The sequence below is a fragment of the Rhinolophus hipposideros genome, assembly GCF_964194185.1.
Source record: "Rhinolophus hipposideros genome assembly, chromosome: 8".
NCBI classification, from domain to species: domain Eukaryota; kingdom Metazoa; phylum Chordata; class Mammalia; order Chiroptera; family Rhinolophidae; genus Rhinolophus; species Rhinolophus hipposideros.
The window spans coordinates 52,318,980-52,340,942 of NC_138054.1; the positions used below are offsets into that span (position 1 = coordinate 52,318,980).

Genomic DNA, 21,963 nt, shown 5'->3' on the forward strand with positions numbered 1-21,963 from the left:
GTATAAAAATGTATACATACATTTAAGTCTTTGCCTATGGTTTGGCTTGATTCACATCAACAAGTATTGGAGCAACTGATTTACGCTCAGATAGTATGACGTGTTTTAAAGTGGATCCTTTCCACTGTCAATTATAAAAGCTAGAATTTATAGAATGCTTTTGAGGCCTAAGGCAAAACTATTTTCATATTTATTTTTCCTGATAATAAAATAATCCTTTCTCATGTAGAAAGTCTAGAACAATAGTTTTATAAGATATAATATGATATAATATAATGCAATAGCATAATTGAATATCCTGGGTTCTACTACCCAGAGAATACTTACTGTTTATTCTGGCATATTTCCTTCTAGATATACTATGTACTCTCACACGTAAACACATATCTTATACACATGAATATTACATAGTTTAGATAATTATGTATTTCACTTATTTGTATAACTGTACTTTTTCTTGTATCATTAAAATGATCCCTAACTATTGAATGGCTGTATACATTCTATCACATGACATAGAATAAAATATTCAACATATCCACTTATTACTAAATATTTAGAGTTTTTAATTTTTCTTCCATAATATGCAACCTTAAAAATTGATTTACTAGGTTAAAGAGTTTCACCTTCCTGACTCTTAACACATTTTATCAGATCACCTACTGTATTAATTATATCTATTTATGTAGACATCAGCATCTGAGTTTTATTATTTTCAAACAAAAATTTCTATATTTAAAACAATTCCCAAACCTTGTAATTATTTTCACTTGTAAGTCTTTAAACTCAAACAAGGTTAATAAATTTTGTTTATTATTTGCATTTCTTTGAATCATTCCTACAGTATTTTTTCCTTTTCTTTTATCAATATTAATTTTAAATAGAGAACTACTGATAGAAAAAGAAGCCTCAAAGTGAGGCATTAAGGAGAGACATAGAGCAGAATTGGTGCTGTGCTGGCAAACTTCCTTGACTTTCTTCCTTTTCTATTGTAATTCAAATACTGAAAATACCTGGTAGACTTGTAAGATACGTGTTAACCTTTAGAGTTCATTTTTGACACCGCCATTACCTACAGTAAAAAGTTTTAGAGGAGATGGATACATTATCTTTATGAGCATAAGGAAGAGGGTGGGGAAAATAAAGCCAGAGAAGGTAATAACATGGCTTCTCTATGGTAAATAATCCGTAGACAAATAACCAACATCTACTTCTTCATTCCACTGTACTGAGTTACCACTGTTCACACCAACAAACACCTTCCATTTCTTAAGCCAGCCTAGTGCATGTGGATCTGCAACATGAGTAACAAAGTGCAAAACTATTTCTTCACAGAAAGGAGAATGAGAACTTGAACGCTGAAACTCAAAGCATGCTCCAGAAATCTGTGACTGGTAATGCAAGGCAGATGATCAGACAACGCCCAACTCTTGGTAATCCCACTGATCATCAAATCAATCATGACTCAGATGATGTGGAAGAAAGCAAGCACCCAGAGAACAGCCAGAAACCAGAGAACAACCAGAAACCAGAGAACAGCCAGAAACTCCTAACAGGAGCACTCAGTAGCAGATTTCTGGATGGCAAAGTGAGTGACAAATACCTAAGCTTTCCTTGATAATTGATTAGTCAGGAAAATTGGGAGTTAGAATAGAAACATAGATACATACAAGCACACACGCACTAATGGTAATTAATATATTTTGTATAACAGAGAATTTTTCCATCTGAAAATGAATAGTGCAATCATTTTCTATATTGCATTTTGTTGACCACCAGTTGAGTTGGTCAACCTACTCTATCTGTGGCTAACTCAGTGATGGTCATCATGCAGTGATAACTGTCACCATACGTGTAAAGTTGGGGTGTATTAGAGGGGGAGGGTCTGTCTGCTTCAACATTACAGGGAAAGATCATTTAATTTCAAAATCCACTGCCACCATATCTACATATCAAAAAATTATCATCCCAAAATTATCTGGATAGAACTATATATCACTGAACTCGGTTAAGAATCAACTAAACAATCCACAACAAACTGACTTGATAATAATGAATCTAAATGATTAGTAATTGGGAATTAGAAAACAAGAATAGCAGCAATTGAAAACTGGATCCAAAAAGACAAAAATAACAATTCATTGATAACAAAGTACCATCTCCAAAAATTGCTGAAATTGTAATTAAGTGGATACATGGAGGAGTTTTGCAGTGCTGCCAAGTATTAAGTGACAGCTAGATATTTTAGTAGAATGCTGAATTAGGGTCTGCAATAAACTCTAACATAACTATTTTTAGTTTATAATTTTAATAGTACTTACTAGTTCACTCAGAAACGAGCTAGTTTTTAGTCATATAAGAAAATAAAAACCTATGGATTCGTGGCCTTTGCTCATAAGAACTCTGAAAAAAATTATAATTTGGAGTAATTAACAGCGTACCAATGATTCTCGGACCACATACTCTGCAAGCTCTACTTGAACACTGGGGTCCAGAAATAGAAGTGACTTGCCCAAGATGTCAGAGACACAGCCTATGCTGGAACTCAGGCTTCCTAATCCCCAGTTAATGTCTTCTTTTGGCTTTCTCATAATGGGTTTTTGAATTTAGGGCCCGATTGGAGCAAAACATAATGTATCTGCAGAAGTGAAATAATCTATTATGAATTTCTGAAGACCTCTGAGTTTTTACCTAATTTTGACTCTGGCATTAATATATTTGTTGTTGTTGCTCTCAGCAGATGACCTTGGTAAGAACATTATAGTTATAAAACACTTTATTATTGCCTGATTGCTTTCAGGTAAATTTTATCATTGGTTCCTTGGAATTAAGCTTTGAAGTTATTTCTCTCACTATGGGATAGATCATAAAACTGAGACTCAGAAAAGTTAAAGTGACTCAGAAGTGTGCAGATATTATGTTTACCCACGTTTTCTTATTTTCCTAAATTTTTTATTGATCTTTCTAATTATGAAATAGTATATACTCATATAGAAATTTTGGAAAATGGAAAGAGAATATAATTAAGAATAAAACTCAACGAAGGAAAACTATATCCATGCATAGATACAGAATGAGAATCTGATGTATGTATTCTTTGTTGTCCTGTTTGATTCACCTCATATCAAGAATTCTTCCCCGGCTTCAAAAGATTTATCCTAACCATCAAATTTAATGACTCTCTGAGAGTCATCCTCAGAACTAAACACTTAAATAACGTTTACTATGTGCCAAGTGTTATTCTACACTCTTCATATATATTAACTCACTATTCCCAAACACCCAAAGAGGTAGGAACCCTTATTATGTTCTGTTCATAGATGAAGGAACTGAGAAACAGAGAATGCCTTGTCCAGATCGTAAGGCTGAGAAGTGGTCGAGCCACAGCTGAAGCCCAGGTTCTAGGTCCTTAATCACTAAACTGTATTAATTCCTTTATAGAAATATAACATGGTTCATTTAACTAATTCCTTATTGATGGACATTTAAGTCATTTCTAGGTTTTCTCTTATAAATAGAAATTTGTTTCATAACACTCCCCCTACCACATCAAGCTGCCATTCCTGGTGCAGATTCTTCATTAGCCATTAGAATGTGCAGAATGTTCAATGGATAAGCTGTTCTTGGACCTCCATCAGCTGGAGAGTTTGCTAGCTCTGTAGTGCCAGAGGGAGATGATGTGCCCCTCCCATCCCAAAATTCAAAGAGGTTTCTTATGGGGGGGCTCAGCAGGGCTAACTCCCAGGACCAAACACAGCAAGGCCTCATGAGAGGTGTGGGGCCTAATTGGTTCTGTCTGCCAAGTGTGTGGCGCTGGCCTGCCAGATGGCAGCCACAGTTGCCTGGTACAGAGACCCTCATTACCACCTTGACTAAGTGGTAAATGGAATCCTGCCTCAGTGAAAAAAGCAAACTAATCAGAACTCCTTCTAGGTCCTCATGCCTCACACATAGATGAAAATAAGCTTTCTTGCCTGGGACATAACAGGCAATCTGGACTGCTGAATTTGCTCTAAAAGAGAAATTTCTGATAAATACTGAGCTAATGTGGGTGAGAATGGCAAGTGTGAAACTTTTTTCTAAATTACAGATCAAGTTGGAAGAGTATCATTAGTAGGAGGTAAGTAAAGCTGAAAATGTTAAGTGAATCCATCATTTCATATATGTGAGAACAGTAAGCTATCTTAGAAATCAACATGTGCAAACCTTCGTTTTACAAATAAAAAATGAGAAGCTCAGCGATCTTAATGATTTGTTCAAGGTCTCACACGTGAAGAGCCTGGCTCTTCTCACTACCAGCCCTAAGATGTTTTTGTCTCCAAATTCTGCTTTTTATGTGTCTTTGAAAATATATATGTTGTTTACATTGTTTCTCAGAATCATCAACTCTGCCTTCTCTCAGAAAATAAAAAAGAATGTGTGACCAGCAACAAACTAAGTAGCACAGTTTCAAAAATAAAATTAGAGTGTGCTTTTTGTATCTCACAGCATGAAAATGAAAGTGTTAGTGCTTTAATTTTAATAACTACCACAGTTGATTGATAGTGTGTTCTTTTCAAAGCCTTTTTTGCCTGTTTTATCTTGCTTGTTCTCCACAATAGTCCTGTGAGGTAGGTAGAGGCACATGATGTTATTCTGATTTAATAAAAGGATAGATGTCAAGGACAGTTTCACTTGGCTGTACGTTGGTGGCTCAGATTCAGCATGTTCAAAGCAGAACCTTTGATCCTGCCCTTCTTCTTGTGGTCTGTGTCTCACTGAATGGTCTCACAGCTCTCCTGGTTGCACCATCAAGAAAAGTGGTCATGATTTCCTTCTCTTCTCTCCTGAACTCTAATATCCAACTAATCACTGAATCCTTTAAATTCTATCTCCTTATGTCTCTCAAAAAAATGCCCTCTTACTTATGTTTCCTCTGCCATAATCCTAGTCAGACTACCATTATACCTCAGCAGAGAGTTTTTAATTATCTTCAAACTGGCTTTCCTTTTCTATGTTTCGCTCTCTGTATTAGTCAGCTATTACAATAATACTTCTGTGTAACAAATTGCCCCAGTACTCTGCAGTTTATAATTGTTTATGCTTACATCTGCAAATGTGAGCTAAGACAGCATTTATTTCACTTGGACTTTCCTATCCTTGGCTCCAGACTGTAAGTTGGTTTCATGTCTGCTCCGTGTTTTCCTTATTGTTCTGAATCAGTGGGCTCTTCAAAACAAGTTCTTCTCATGGTAACATAAACATTTCAAGAAGACAATGTCAACCACATCACTCAACCACAAATATATTTTAAGTCTTTGCTCATGTCATATCCACTAACCTCCCATTGGCCAAAGCAAGTCACATAGTAAAGCACAACACCAATGGGACGGGGATATATATGCTACCTCTTTTAGGAGGAACTTTAAAACCACTGATCAAGTGTAACTCCTACTCAAAACATTTAAAACTGTTGCTTAATTCTCATTGCCCTAGTATAAAATTCAAATTCCTTGACTTACCATTTTACCTCAACTCTGTCCAATCTCTACTTCCTTCCCTTCCCCACCTTTCACTCAGCTGAACTTCAGTTTCCCAAATAGAGTGCTGTTTCTTTTATCTTCTGTTCTTTCCCCATGTTATTCCCTTTGTATGAAATTCTCTTCCCTTCCTTTTGATTTAACTCCCAGTTACACTGGGGTATCAATTTAGAATCAGCTCTACCAAGAAGCATCATTTTCTGATCACCAAGACTGAGGTGAGGTAAGTGTCTTCCTTAATGTACTTCTAAATCAATCTGTGCATAAGCCCATAGCGAATATTGTCATATTATTAAAATAAGCTGTTTCCTCGTCTATCTCCTTCAATGAGTCTGTAAATTCTGAGAATCAGAATTTGTCTTATTCATGATTGTTTCCAAAATTTTTTCTCTCTGAGGTAAGCAACCCAAAGCTAACATCTTATTTAATGAAGAAGTGGTAGAGGCTTTCACATTAGAGTCTGAAAGAAGTCAAGTATACATGTTATTTCCACTGGTTCTTAATATTATGTTGGAGATATTAGTCAATGTAATTAAACAAGAGCAAATAATTATAGGTATAATAATTAGAAAGGAAGAGGGAAAACTGTTTTTAGATGATAAGATTATACAGATAAACTCTCAAAACAGCTAAAAAAACTACCAAAACAATAAGAGAATTTGACAAAATAGTTATAACATCAATATACACAAAACAATGGCCTTATATATATTTAAACAAAAACTGGTTAAAATTGAAGACACCATTTACAACAGCAAATAAATGCATAACAAAATTAACTAACTAAATAAATCAAATGCCTAGACATAAACTTAAGGAATGTCCAAACCTTTATGAGAAAAAGTATGAAACACTCCTGAAAGACACAAGACTATATTTGAACAGCAGAAAGGCATGCTATGTTCTTGTACAGAAAAAATTAACGTTATCAATCTCTATCAAAATTCCAATGACTTTTTTGCAGAAATATAAAAACCCATCCTAAAATTCACATAGAATCTCAAGGGTACTCAAGAACTTAAATAATCCTGAAAAAAAACAAAGCTAGAGGACTTACACTTTCTGATTTCCAAACTAATTGTAAAGGTACAATAATCAAAGCAGTATTATACTGGCATAAAGATGGACATACAGACCAATGGAATAGAATAGGGAGTCCAAAAATAATCACTCATATAAATGGCCAAATGATGTTTACAAGGGTGCCAAGATGAATCAATGGGGAAAAGATGGTCTTTTCAGCAAATGGTACTGGGAAAACTAAATATCCAAATGCAAAAGTATGCAGTTAGACACTTACCAAACATCATGCATGCAAAGTAATTCAAAATTGATCTATGACTTAAATGTAATCTCTAAAACTATAAAATTCTTAGAAGAAAAAATAGAGCAAAATCTTTACATTGGACTGGCAATGATTTCTTGGCTATTTCTCCAAAGGCACAGGAACCAAAATAAAATATTGACAGATAGGATTTCATGAAAATTTTTTAATGTCGTACATCAAAAGACACCATAAGCAGAGAAAAAAGGCAGACAGAATGAGAGTAAATCATATATCCAATAAGAAATTAATATCCAGAATATGTAGAGAACTAAAGCTCAACAACAAGAACATAAACAACCTGATTAAAAAATAAGCAAAGGACTTGAATAGACATTTCTCCAAAGATAAACAAATGGCCAATAAGCACATGAAAAGATATTCAACATAACTAATCATGAGGGAACTGCAAATCAAATCTACAGTGAGGTACCACCTCACAGACACACCCATTAGAATAGAGTTACCATTAAGAAAAGAAATGAAATGCTAGCAAGGACGTGAAGAAAATCGGAGCCCTTGTGCACTGTTGGTAGGAATGCAAAATGGTTGTAGCCACCGTGAAAAACAGTGTGGCCATTTCTCAAAAAATTAAATACCGAGCTACCATATGATCCAGCTATATTCCACTTCTGGGTATATACTTAAAAGAATTAAAAGGAGGGTCTCAAGAAGATATTCGTACATCCATATTTATAGCAGCATTATTCACAGTAACTAAAATGGGGAAGCAACCCAAATGTCCATCAACAGATGAATGGATAAGCAAAAAAATATGTATGCATACAATGGAATGTTATCCACTATAAGAGAAATAAGACTTTTCAAATATATGTTTAGTGCTGTCTCTGCAAATTTCCCACAATATAACTACTTTAAAATAATTTTATTTATAAGCAATCTTTAAAAAAACACTTGTTTACACTTCCAACACTTGCGAGTTCCAACACCCCAAGAACAGTTACTAAATCTGTGTTAAATTTCTGTGCTTCATTTGTACCAATTCCTTTCAGCAAACGTCCCAAAACGAGCCTTGCTTGGCAGTCATTTCAGGTTATTGAGTCATCCCCAAGCAGTATTTTGTGATTTGAAGTAAAGCAAATGGGAGAAACCTATAGCGTCAGATTTTATAGGTACTCTGGCAACTCCTGAAGTCAGAAACATGGTGATTCTTGATCAAAATTTCCCATTTTCTTTTTCTTGACACTTTGGGGACACTCTTTGATTTTGAAAAACAATATCCAGGGTGATTCATATCACTGAAGGGACAAATCTAAAGCTCAGCGTGCACTTGGCCTGAACAAGACATCACCATTCTGACACTGTTTCTCCATTTGTTCTCAAATTTGGTGCTGTTCTTGCTGCTGGGAATCAGCAGGACACAAGACAGTTCTGGCCCACACTCAATCAGAGGGAGATACACCAAAAATAATACCTAATATAGTTTTTAGAATTTACAAACTATTTGCAACACATTGTAACACTCATTCTTCACACCAGTCCTGGGAGTAAAATACATTTTCCCCTTTTCACAGGTGAGGCCCTATAAAATGCAGTCTGTGACAGCTAGGCCAAAAAGACCTTGAAGGACAAGAATTATACCTGTCTTGTTCACCTGTGTCTCTGGTGCTGAAAAAAAATAATAATAAACGAGTTTTGGTGTTTAAATAAGAGGAAAGGGAGCTAAAGGACCCCTTGACCTCACTGGTATGATGAAGTATTGATAAACGCATCCTCAGAATACTATAATATAGAAGTGTATCAAAATCTCAGAGGCAGAAAAATATATGTGGCTGAAAATGGAAATGTTTTATATCACAAGTCATTTTCAAAGAAACATATCCTTTTGAGAACAATATGTCTGAAATACCTGAACAAATATTTTATAGAATGAAACTGCTCTGTAGACTGAATGCGGAATCTCTGTCACCCAGGGGTAGTGGTGAAAAGCAGAGTTCAAATCTTATCTGTACGATTTACTAGGGAGTCAAATTTGAACAATTCTGGCCTCGTCATAGCTCTACTGAAGGCATTTCCATGGCTCCCTCTTGCCCTCAGAATGAAGCACAGATACTAATAAGACTTAAGTCTATTCACCACCTTTCTCTCATCTCCTTCTGCAGCCTTATCTTTTGCGTTTCCCAAAACTTAAACTATGCTCTGAAAGCATCCATCTGCCTTATACTCATGTGTGTATATATGCGATTTTCAATATTTCGTTTCCATTCCTTGTACTCTTCTTTCTTCTCCTCCTCCCTCACCACTCACTAGCCTATTCAAATCCATATTTAACTCATCTTCCAAGCCCAGACTTAAATGTGGTTGCTTCCAAACCTGGACCCCCAATTCCAGGTTAGGTGGCCCTGTGGCCATTCTGATGGTGGTTGATTTGTACCTCGGATCTTATTTTAATCAGTTATGGCGTGCTGACAGATAGAGACAAATGCCTTTAAAAGAAGAGTTTATTATTTACATTTCCCAGGAAAAGGGGGCATACCACACCACACAGAGCCACTTAGGGAAGCACCAAGGTCAGTCAAGAGGCAGGAGAAGTGAGGAGAAAGCACAGGCCACAGCCTTTACTGGGGTTTCCATGAGAGAGACAAGGTAGGGCAGGATAAACAGATTAGGACTGGCGAGTTTGAATAATTCCAGGAGTCTCTGTGCATATGGGCTGTCCCTAGTTGTCTGGTATCTGGACCTGGGTTGATTTCAACAGAGGAAACATTGGCTTTGTGTGTGAGGGTTAGATGAAGGAGGTGGTTGGGGATATGGACTCAGGATTGGTTGGTCTGCATATGAACACTGTGTTAGCAGGCAGCTAACTATCTCTAGGAATTAGGTCCGGAGGAACTATCTCCTCCAGCAAGCAGGGCCCCCCACAATGTCAAACCATCATAAAATATAGAAAATAACAAGCATGATTAATGCACCATACTCCATGGCAAGAGGGAATGGGATTTTATCATTGACCGTTGTTCCATCATTTATTCTATTCTGACCTTTAATAACATTACTCTTGGGATGTAATAGTCTAGCTAGGCTTTTTAATCTCTTCTATTCCATTCTTAGCAAAGCTCACAATTGCCTTTGCTGCTCTTCCTGCATCTGCTGATTAAAACGGCCTAAGGATACCCTCATCTACAATAAGAACCTTACAGTTGCCTATAAACACCTCATGTTCTACCTATTTTTTCTTTGTCACAGACACCTTCTTTCTGGCATAAATGAAACTGTAGTTGTTAATGTATTTGTCAAAAATGTATTAATTACGTTATGCTGAAATTAATGTCAATCTTTCTTCTTTGGAGACTCAATGATCCAGTGACTACATGGGCTGAAGTTCTTTGAAACTGGGAATGTGTTTTAAGAAATTGGCTGGTTCACTCATATTCTCTCTTCTCTCCTCTCTCCCCTTCTGAGCCTTACATTTCTTTAAAATTCCCAACCAGGGAAATGTCCACTGCATCTCTGTACCGACTGGAGATCAGTCCCTGTCCTATATCCATGGCTTCCCCAGAAGAAAACTTAGAGATTGGTCCTTGGAACAGATGGCAAGGGTTGGCCTTGAACAACCTAAGGTATGTATACTGAGTTGGTGGGTGGTTTCCTATCATGGATTGTGGATTTTGATGTAGAGCAGATAATAAGACAGTCTGAGGATGGATTAGACTCCATATGTCTAATCAACTTTCCAGGAAGCTTCCCTGGGGAGGTTCGCAGGCAACCCACCAATGTCTCAACTGAACTTCTCATCTTCCTCCCACTTTCCTCCTCCCAAATCCAATGGGTGTCTAAGATTGATTATATGAAAATTTAGAATAACCAAAGAGTTATTTTTTAAAAGACAGATGATATGCCTTATAGTCTTCTAACAGAGTATGTACTCTGAAATCATTTTCTTCTTCTCCTGGAGAAGGTCCTGAGGCATTGTAAACTATTAAATGCACTCAAATTAAATACTTATCTTCAGGTGTTCCTACCTGTCCTATTCTAGGCTAGGCCTGAAACTAGATGATACCAGCCCTACTAGGCTTCTGCGTCTTTGTTTTGGCCTTCAGCCATCTTATTTCAGAACCAGGTTAATTGTTTGCTATTGTTGTTGTGTCAGGATATTGGCCAGAGGCCAACTGGAATGACAAAAGAAGATACTTTTCTTCTTGCCTTGGTCAGAAGAGAACTCAAGTCATGCCCTTTGAGTTCTGGCTTATTAGATAAGCTTCAGAAAGAGCTGAAGATCCTGGATCCTATCTCTTCAGGATTTCTTCTTCAATCTCAGCTGAGCCACCTTTTCTTGAAGCATGAAGTCCCTCTACAGTTACTAACAGTCAAGATCCTCTGCCAGAGATTTTCTAGGAGGAGCTCTCCTGAAATGGTATGGCCATCTTGCTATTTTAAGTGTGGGTTCCTTTTGTATATTGTACTTGAACCCACCAAAGTAAAAGAATTGAAAGGTAAGTTTTTCTTTCTTGAAAATAACCTTTACTGTTGACCTGTAAGAAACAAAGCTTATTTGTATTCATATGTGGAAATCTCTAGTCAGAATAGAAAATAGATTTAGGCCTCCTAGTCCTGTTTACTTTCTCTTTAAAGGGATTTCCTGTCCCAACTTTCATTGTCTGCTGTTAACATTATTGGGATAGTTACAGATTCAAGGTAATGGGTGCACTTAAGTTCATTTACAAGCTGATCAGTCTGTAAATTCCAAGGTAAGAATGGAAAATTTGACTAAGATATTATATATCATGATAGTTCCTAGAAAGTTAAAGGTGGAAGGTATCTTTGAAATATCTCACCATCGTGATTTTTCTGATTAGCAAACTGAGATTCAGAGGGCTGAAGGAAGTTGCTCAGGGCACCCAGATAATTAATGACAGATCCAAGGCTGAGATATAAAGTTTCCCCAATACAAGGGCAGGGTTCTTTCTCTGCTTGTACTCTCCAAGCTCACATTTGTGAGCGAATACAAAGCATGGTCTAAGTGTAAATTCAGAGAACTAGAGGAAAATATCCTAAAATAGGAAGAAGTAATGGCAATGGGTAGCAATTAGTGAGCCTTGTGTTGATAGAAAACTCGGCCAAAACCAAGCTCATAGGGATAGTCTGAGGATTTAGTAATATAATAAGTGAAATTGGTTATATATTTATGAGAAGTATTTAGCAACACAATGTCAACTTACCAGTACGAACTGTATGAACCTTCAGTTCAATCCAATTTTCTGCCCTGACACTTAGATTATATCAGGTACCCTACCTAGCTTCCCTCCACTGCTACCCGCTCCATTGCTCTGGAGTTCTCTGCCCACCACGGTCCCTAGGATGTCATCCAGCCCAGCAATGGAAATGGACGCCATTCCTTCAGTGCTTTCCTGTGTAAAAAAAAAAAAAAAAAAAAAAAAAAAAAGCCTTGAGATTTTTTTTCACTTAGTTTAGTAAGGCCTTGTTCCCAAATAATCTGAATATATTTGCCTTATATATCAAAATATAAACATACACACACACACACACACACACACACACACACACACATATATATAATTTAAGAGGTGTGTGTGTGTGTGTGTGTGTGTGTGTGAGAGAGAGAGAGAGAGAGAGAGAGAGAGAGAGAGAGAGAGAGAGAGAGAGAGAGAGAGAGACTAGAGGCTAGATTATTATGTAGTGATAAATAGCTCAGACTCTCAGTTGCTTAAAACAAAAGCTGATTTTTCATTTACATTACACTTCTGTAATGAATCAGCCACAGCCTCTTCTCATTACTGTCATTATCTTAGCTCCAACCCAGGCTGATGAAACAGACACTGTGGAATATTTTTGGACATGATGTCAACGGGGGAAAATGAGAGCTCTGGAGGGTCTCATGTCAGTATTTTAATCCTCAACCCAGGAGTAGCACATGTAGCTTCTGCTCACAACTTATTGGCCAGAGCTGGTCACATGGCCCTACCCAACAATGTTACCAGGAAGGACAATTTTACCATTTGTTCAGAATGGAGAATAATAGGAATAATTGGTAAAAAGCACTAATAAATAATGCATTTTAAAGTGGTTTTAAAACTTTAAATGGAAAAAATGTTCCAAGTACATTTTACCTCAGCAGTCTTCTTTCCCTTACGTGTAAGTTAAATGAAAATCATCTGTTTTATATTTAATTTTTCAGGTGAATTATGAAAAGCTACTCTGGTTTTTAAAAGTTGCCGCTTCAGAGGATCCACAGCAGAGTAAAAGACTTGTGGACAGCAGCCTGAGGAAAACTCAGGGTGGTGGCCATCATGGCGAAAGGTACTTTCTCCCTTTTTGTGGGCATACTATCCCGAGACTTCTGGAGCTGCCAGATAGCTTGGAAGCCATTCACTCTAAAAGCTCACCCAATGTAGACCCACCTTGCTTTTCACCAACACTTGGCTTATGCTGATCTCTCTCTCTCTCTCTCTCTCTCTCTCTCTCTCTCTCTCTCTCTCTCTCTCTCTATCTCTCTCTCTCTGCTGTACATAGGTAGGCATAGAAAATTATTTGCAGCAATTGCATATGTTTCTTAAACATCAAGTATGTGTCTTTTTTATGAGGCTGTCTTGTGAAAATGAAAAACCTCATTATGAAATGAGAAAAGAGGCTGTACTGGTACAGAACTCACCGAGAGTCTGATTCCAGATATACGTATGTGTAGTCAGTGAACTCCTGGGCTACAGATAGTAGCACAGAAAGGTCTGAAGTACAAGAATCAATAATCCCTTCCCATAATCTCAAGGAAAAGAAATGATTACAAGTAAAAGTAGGATGTGAGGAATATCATTAGAGATGAGACACAGTAAAGCATGATAATCTCTGCTTTTTCCAAGAAAAATGACGAAGTGCAGTGGTTAGAAGCATAATAATAACCCCACTGCCAGAAGCCTGGGCTCAATCCTTTTCTCTGCCACTATGTGGCTGTGCAACTTTGGACTAGTCACTCTCTCTGTGCTTCTGTTCTCCAACTATAAAATGGGAACAATAGACTTCACGTCAGAGATTTAAAAGAGTAACTGAGTTAATTAATACAAAGTTCTTAAAAACAGTACATGGTACCTATTATAGAAAGTGCTATATAACTGTTTGTTACTATCTTTAAAGTATCCAACCAGAAGACACTCTTTTTAGTTACAAATAATGTGACATAGTGGCTAAGAGCCATGTCATAGGAGTTTACCTCTTTTCTGTAAGAAAAAAGTAGGGTTTTCTGTACAATGTCCCTAAGCCAAGTGACTTAATTTCCTTCTACAGGGTGCCCCTCTTGACTCTGATACTTCATTCAACAAACATTTATTGAATACCAGCTGCTTGCCAGGCACACTTGGCTGGGCACGGTGAACTCAGAAGTTGGCAAGGCCTAGTTTCTCCTTCAAGGGTTCACAGTCCAAAGAAAGTGAGACTGCCATGTGGATAATGCCAGGCCAATATTGCTCTGGGAGTAACTGTCCTACTGAGAGCCATAAAACCCTATACAGTTTTAATAATCAGCAACCACATTTCATATAATACAGGTTATGAGAGTTGGGCCGTGAGAGGTAATAGACTATGCATTGAAAAACATGGTCATTCATTGACAGATATTAGTCTTATGAGTCCTAGATAGGAAGCCTCTCCTGAGCCCTAGACTAGATGAAGTCTCTTTGCTGTATGGTTCCATAGTTATTTCCTCTTCATAAAAGACATTGTATTTATAATTACTTATTTTGCTTTTGATGTTAGATATAGTGTCTGTCCTGGACAACTCAATGTCTCACATAGTTCTTCTAGCATAGTTCCAGAAACGTGGGAGATGCTCAATAAATATTTGTTAAATGTAATTGGCACCTCCAATTATCCAAAGATCTTGCATCATTTCACATGCAGAGACATCTGGATATCTACTCTATAAAAAGGTGCATAAAGAGACCATTTTGAACTCATCAGAGAAGGTGCGGCTTTATACAAATTAGACTGTGTGTGTGTGTGTGTATGTGTGTGTGTGTGTGTAGAAGCACAGGACTGATGGCCTGCAATAAATCCAGGCTCTTTGCTAATGTGCTACTCGGGAAAATGCCCTCTCATGTTCTATCAGGTAGAGCCTTTAATGAGGCAGCTCTGTGATGTTTAAAAAGCCTCCAGCACCACCAGTGGAAGCAGGAGTGGCAACAGCTCACATCCCCTAAGTTGGACCAAATGAATTCAACTCCTACAACCGGTTTTCTAAGAGATCCCACCAGCTGCAGTAAATGGGTTCATACAATACCTTTCCATTCAATAATCAGTGTAGGGAGTAGGAGGCTAGAGTCCCATGAATGCCTACCCCCAGAAACTGGCATCGCAAGAAAAGGAAAGAGAAGGGAAAAATTCTGATCCAAATCTGGGACAGATACTTCTGATTGGCAAGGCCGTCAGGAGTCCTGTACCCTACACAGCAAAGAGAATAGCTGGCATTTTCCTCTGCTGGAGTGAGAGGAAGTCTCCTGAGCTGGGAACTCCCTGAGCAAGGAAAGGAGGGTGCAGAGCTAGGCAACAAAAACAAAAACAACCACTTCTCCTTTCCTGTACCAAGCTTTTGGAAAATATTAGCTATTACTAACTAGTTCAGAATGGTATAGTTTAGGGCCAAAGTTCAAGTAAGAGTAACAGAGCAAAAACGAAGATACATATGACCTTTTGGAAAAGTGAAATACATCTAAAAATAATCAATTCCATGTACTGTACAAGATCTCTGGAAACCATACGGAACAAAACAGACTCAGCCCACTTCTTATGGAGCAGTCTGCTAGGGTAGTCAGACATGAAACAATGACTAAAGAAAGAAAGACACAGCCACAACTTGAGGGCAACTTAGTAAGGAAAAGAACAAAGAACTGTGAAAGAGTTTATCAAGCAGAAGGTGCTGGAACATTATGAGGACCCACTATGAGCATCAGTTCCCAACTCTGCATTCAGTGACATCATATGGGTAGCTTGACATCAACCATGGTGGGAGTATTTACACGTGAAAATCAGTAATGCCCCAAGTTAGGGCTTTATCTTCAAGAGCTGGTTGTTGAAGACTTACCAGCACACCACTGAAAGTAAACTGATTTCTATGGAAGATGGGAGATTTCATAAAATATCCCTCTAGGGAAGTGGCACTTACATCGAGACAATGGAAACTAGGAAAAGCTTCACTGCAGAAAATAAAGTTCAGCCAAATCTGAAAGGACACATAGCTTCGAATGTTAAATGAGTAAACATCTCAAACTCTTTCATAAAACAAATGACTCTAACACTTTATCACCCTGGTATTTTTCACCTATTATGTAATGTAATAACAGTGGTGAGTTAGATAAACCATCTGAAAAATTGCATACATTAGCATGCCACCCAGTAAATAAATAATTACTCCCAAATCTTTTCTGGGTTTTCCAGGCACTAATAGCAGAGTCAAGGATAATGCAGCAAGTTCACCTCGTTCAAGACTTTCTTCTATACAGGTTCCTTGGTTACAGGGATCTGGCAGGATCTGCTTTACTTTGCTTTGCTTTTCTTGTGAGAATGAATAGTTTGGAAAGTTGATTATCTGGGCTTAAAACAAAGGAAGATCAAGCAGTAAACTACTATGTCACTTCAAACATTTTCTCTCAACCTAGAAACATGAGAGAGTAGATTACAAATTGTGGTCCATGTTCTAATCAAATTCATTGGTTCCTCCTGCGAAAAAGACTGTGGTGCTCATTACCATGGAACAGATTTGACTTAATCTATGAAATCCTGTGACCAGGTTACCGAGATTTGAAAGGCCTTACTGGGTGGGTTATCTGGTTCCAAAATGTACAACAGGGGTGAGAGACATAGTGTGGAAACATACAGCAGCTTTCAGTGGATCATCTTTTCACAGCCTTTCCCCTGCCCCTCCACGTGGTACTGCCCCTCAAGACTCCAGCTCCCAGCCAGAAGTGAACAGGAGCCTGTTGGAGATCTTAAAGATGGCACTAAAGACAACCAATGGCAAACTCAACATAGACAACCTTAATCTGAGTTTTCGAAAAGAAGATCGCTCATTTTCTGGCTGCCTACCTGCACCCAAGGTAACCAAAATTATATTTCAGATTAGTTCATCTCTAAAAGGCTACCTCAGGGCATTGGGTCTATGGTAAGAAAGCACAGTTATGATGTGTGTTATGCTTGTGGATTACATTACACTGGTTTTTGTTTGGTTTTGTTTTCCGTGCCAGAGAGGAGAAAAACAAAATAGGAAAGGAATTGTGAAATGTGCAGAATTGATCCAGAAATTACTTACACTGGGCTATGTTTTGTGTTAACAATAGAGAATATGACAATACCCAAATACTATTTCACAATGAAAAACAAATATTTTTCCAAGGCCAAATGTTCATTTCTCACACCCTCTAGCAGCTTCCAGGGAGATCAGCATGTGGTATCCCATTCCTTAGGAACACCAAGCTATAGGGACTGATTTGATTTATTGCTCATAGAGATTAGCATACTGTTTTGGAACATTAATTAACAGTGCAGAAGTGTTTCATGGAAGAAGATCTAGAACCATGTTAACTACAAACCCCAGTCATGAGGCTACCATGCATACAGGTGAAATAATAATTACCACTATTACTATAATTCCATTAACGGCAACTCATCATCACTGAGCTTTGACCTTACTAAGTGACAAGTACCGCGCCAAATGCTTTACTTACATTATTTTATTTCATTTAACACTTATAAATAACTAAAAAAAAATCTAAGCAGGTGTTATAATACCCATTTAATAAATTTTAAAAACAGTCTTAGAGAGGCCCGTTGAATTACCCAAGGGACACAGCTAGCAAGTATTAGAGGCAGGATTCAAAGTGTAGAAGAGAACTGGAAATTAAGAGCCAGAATTGGGACTCCGCCAGACAGAACATATCTGGAAGTTTCCACTGAGCCCAGGATACAAGAGTTAGAATTCCAGAGGAATAGAAGGGATTAGAAATTACTGGGTAGAACGGGGAAAGTCGTGTTGGAAAGACTGGCAAATACCTTTTATCTAGGTAAACATGGGTTAGAATTGAGTGAGTCAGAGAATTAAAAGAACAAGTGATGTTTACTGAAAGTGGGTTCTTATTCTAGCATAGAAGTAGCTTTCTCTGTGCTTTCATGTATACAGTCATCTAAGCATGTAAAGACGAAGCTCATGACAGTATGTACATGTGTAAGTATGTATGCAAACATACATTTCACTAGAGAGAGAGAGAGAACACTACAGGAGATTTCACACGTCATAAATGACATTTATCATATTCAGGAATTAGATCAGTAGAAATAAAGAAGCATCAATTCTTTATTATCAGAAACTACATAACACCATCACTGAAACTTGAATGTTCTCAGATGATACTCATAGAATTGCACATAAATGACTTGAAAATCAAAATAAATTTGCTTGAACTCTTTGTGCCTCAGATTTTTTCATCTGAGAAAACTGGGTTCCAAATATTTACTTCCTGTGTCTATTGTGATGATTAAACCATATAAGTATGTGAAGGCACTTAGCACACTGTCTGATATATGAGGCATGAGTAAATATTAGTTTCCCTTCTTTCTTAATAAAAAAAAAAAAATCAATGTTTGTTGAAATTATCACTTCAAAACATCCAAAGGAAAGTAGGCCTTTCCCAAGGTCAAGTGATGGCCACAATGAGCACTGGCTATCAGAGCAGGCCTTGAACTTCCCCCACGGCTGGCCGCAACAGTTTAAATTTGTGGTTCACATCCCAGGAAATGGGGCACATTTTCCTTTAAGCTGGTCTGCGTCTTGTGAGCCATCTGGCATCTCTTAAGACATCTGGAACTCACTCTAAGTATATTACAGTTCTGGGAGGTATGCAAAATAGAATTCTGTTTCCCCCGAATGTAAGACAAATTGAGGCCCAAGGGACATTGGATACAGAAAGCATTCTACCCCAGCATTCTACCCCAGCATCCTTGCTCCTGGACATAGGACTTCAGAGTGGACTAGGAAACATCATCTGAGTTGAAAGTGTTTTTTCTTTTTGACCAGTACTCAATTTCATTGGAGTACGGGGGAGAGAATCACAGACCTCCTTAAGTTTCTTGTAAAATCTATGCACCGTGTGCCGGGTGAGGGAGAGGGAGCTGAGGCACATCCTCACAGCCAGCATTTCAGAGGGTTCACAGATCTGCTGTAGCTTCTCAGATAAATAAATGCAATCTTGATGGGCAATCATGAGTCTTGTCACTGAAATCAATGCAATTTTGATCATTGTCATAGAACACTATGGAAACATCAAATATCTGTCATCCTCATTCTGTGGATTCACTCATCGTATTCCTGTAGCATGTCTTTGATGCAATGATGGCTTCTGGAAGAACTGCTGAGGCAACGTGGATCCACATTTATTAACTGCCCTGACCATTGCCCAAGTAGATTCAACAGGTCTTTAGAGCCGAAGACACCCCCAAGCATGCAGGCTCCGTTGAACTCTTTTAGACATAATCTGTAGTCTTCATCTCTTGAACTCATCCTCTTTCCCCTCTACATCCCAAACTACTCCCAGACCTTCCTCCAAGGAGGAACTAGCTAGAACACAGGTGACTGTACTTCCAATTATTCTCTGCTTCATTGTCATACAGCTTCCTCATTATCAGCAAGAGGGAGTCCCGTGACTCAGGGAATCAAGGTTTGTGAATGTGAAGGTTCTTCTTGTGGCAAGACCCAGCTTGACACTAATTTACCCGGTGACCAGGACTATAAGACACTCTTCTGCAGTTTGTCAGGCTCCTCTTTTGTATTTGGTTGTTTCTATATCTGTACACTCTACCCTGAGACTATAAAATTATTTCTACTAACTTCAAACCATTTCCTTTTTCCAGTGCAATGGCCATCTTTCTGATCAGTATGGCATGTTTATCCTATTATTGCATTCAACATGTTAATCGCTCAATGTATTCTGGGAACTGTGATATAAGGCTAAGGAAAACAGACTATTATGATTTCAGGAGCTCGGGGGGAAAGGTGACATTTTTAAACAGGTTGTCACAATTCCATGTAACAAATGCAATGTCAGTAACTTTGAACACAGAGAAGAAACATCAACAGAGCCGAGCCCAAAAACTCTCCAGAGGAGAGAATGCAGATACTAAATCTTAGAGGACAGGTGAATCTGGCAAATAATTGAGGGAAGGGGCAAAGGGATGGGAAATGTGTTCTAGGAAAAAGGAGCAATAAGAAATGGCACTGAAATGAGAGCACATGGTTAATTCAGGAGCTGTAAGTCATTCGTATAGGCAGGACATAGTGAATGTATGGTGGCTGGGGACAGTAGTAGATGGTGCTCAAGTTGATGCTAGAATGGAAAGTAGGAGCCAGTTTATGAAGTTTGTAAGGAGTGTGAACTTTATCCTGAAGGCCCAGAGGAATCGTCAACGGATATTAAACACTTGAATGATATGATCAAACTTGAAATTTAAAAAGAGCACTCTGATAGAATATAGAGAATTAGAGGCAGAGAGACGCTTTGGGAAGGCTGGTCCAGTAATTCAAACAAGAAATTACGAGGGTTTAAACCAGGACAGTAGCAGGACAGATGGAGGTATTATGGAGGTACAAAAGTAGGTCTTGGTGACTAATTGGATGTGGGCGCTGAATTTAAAAGAATCAAAAATGACTCTTAAGATTCTGACTTTGGCAACTTAGTGGATGGTGGCACCATTCTCCAAGATAGGAAACAGAAAAGGAGCAGTTTGGAGGGGTAAAAGAAGTTTTGAACACGTTGATCTGGGTTGAGAGATTAAAACTGAATAATGATTTACGAATCTTCAATATGGAGTCAACACCATGGGAGTAGTTAGGATTACCAAGGACATAATGAAAAGTGAGAAGGGAAGGTTGAGGAGGGCACTCATTGTTAAGAAATAGGTAGACAAAGAGAAGCCAATGAAGGAGACTAAAAATAATCAAAAGAGACGTGGGAGTGGTCAAGAAAGCCAGGAGAAGAGATGTGTCGAAGGATGGCATGATCAGCCATGTTGCATGCTGTGAAGAGACCATTTATAATCAGGACTGAAAAGTATTCATTAACTCGAAACCCATGGAGGTTACTAGTGACTTGGTAAACACAGTTTGAGTATAGTGATGGTGTAAGTAGTAAACGGAGCCATAAATGGGAAGAGAGGAAGTTGAGAGAGCATCTGTGCACCACTCTTTCAAGGAGCACTTTGGGGAAATGAATATTTATTTCACATGTCATTTTCTAAATAACACAAAATTTATTTACATTTGATTTTTTAAATTTCTTATCAAACAGAAGAAACTTCACATAATGAAATGCTTTCTTATTGAACAAGGGTCATCCTTATGAATATTCATCCTTTAAAGGATTTTAGCAATAATCCTGAATAACACTAAATTGCCAGGATTTTCTGATAAATGTTTCTATTACTCCTCTACAACTGTCAGCAGTCAGGTCTGAGCAGCTATCAATCAGTCGTTTCTAGGAACCCTGATGTACTATTTCTAATCTGCTGTTCACTTTAGCCTCAAGCAAAACTCAATATTGCCAGAAGTAAATGAACTATTTTTAGAATAACCTCTTAATATTGATGTTTAAAAATACATCAATATGCTTTAATCATAAGGACAAATCAATTCTTATTTATGAAGTAAAATGGCATAATGTGACTAATTTCTACCTCTCTAAATTTATTTTTTGCCAATCTCTGTCCATATACACTACACTCTTCAGTGTCTTCAACTCGTTCATTCACTTCCTCGTTCATCCACACAGTCATTTATTCAATAATAATCGATCTTTTGTTTTTCAACACTGCGCTAGGTATTGGTGATAGGAAAATGAATGAAATACAATTCCAACCCTCAGGAAGCCACTGTTATGTAGAGAAGCTCTAATGAACTGATAACTACTACCCAGCCTGAAAAGGGGTATAAAACTCTAGTAGAGTGGATAATGTCAAAATATTTGCAGTTTCTAACAAGAACCATGCTCTTTCTCACCCATTATTTGAACATGCTTTTCATCTGCCTGGAATTCTCTCCAACCCCTTATTCTTCTGGCAAACTCTTATTCATTTTTCACGTTTCAAATCGACCTTTTGTTGTTAAGCTTT

At 37.8% G+C, this 21,963-nt stretch overlaps 1 protein-coding gene across 1 annotated transcript in view; it reads left to right on the forward strand.

The window, feature by feature from the left end:
• The window catches only part of LOC308501252 (uncharacterized protein C1orf87), a 68,946-nt gene that overhangs the window by 15,957 nt on the left and 31,026 nt on the right, over positions 1–21,963 (forward strand). The window contains exons 3-7 of the mRNA XM_081057302.1: positions 1,336–1,588; positions 10,296–10,424; positions 10,955–11,218; positions 13,001–13,122; positions 16,715–16,904. Of these exons, the coding sequence (XP_080913428.1) occupies positions 1,336–1,588; positions 10,296–10,424; positions 10,955–11,218; positions 13,001–13,122; positions 16,715–16,904 (958 nt within the window). The remainder of the gene's footprint in view (positions 1–1,335; positions 1,589–10,295; positions 10,425–10,954; positions 11,219–13,000; positions 13,123–16,714; positions 16,905–21,963) is intronic.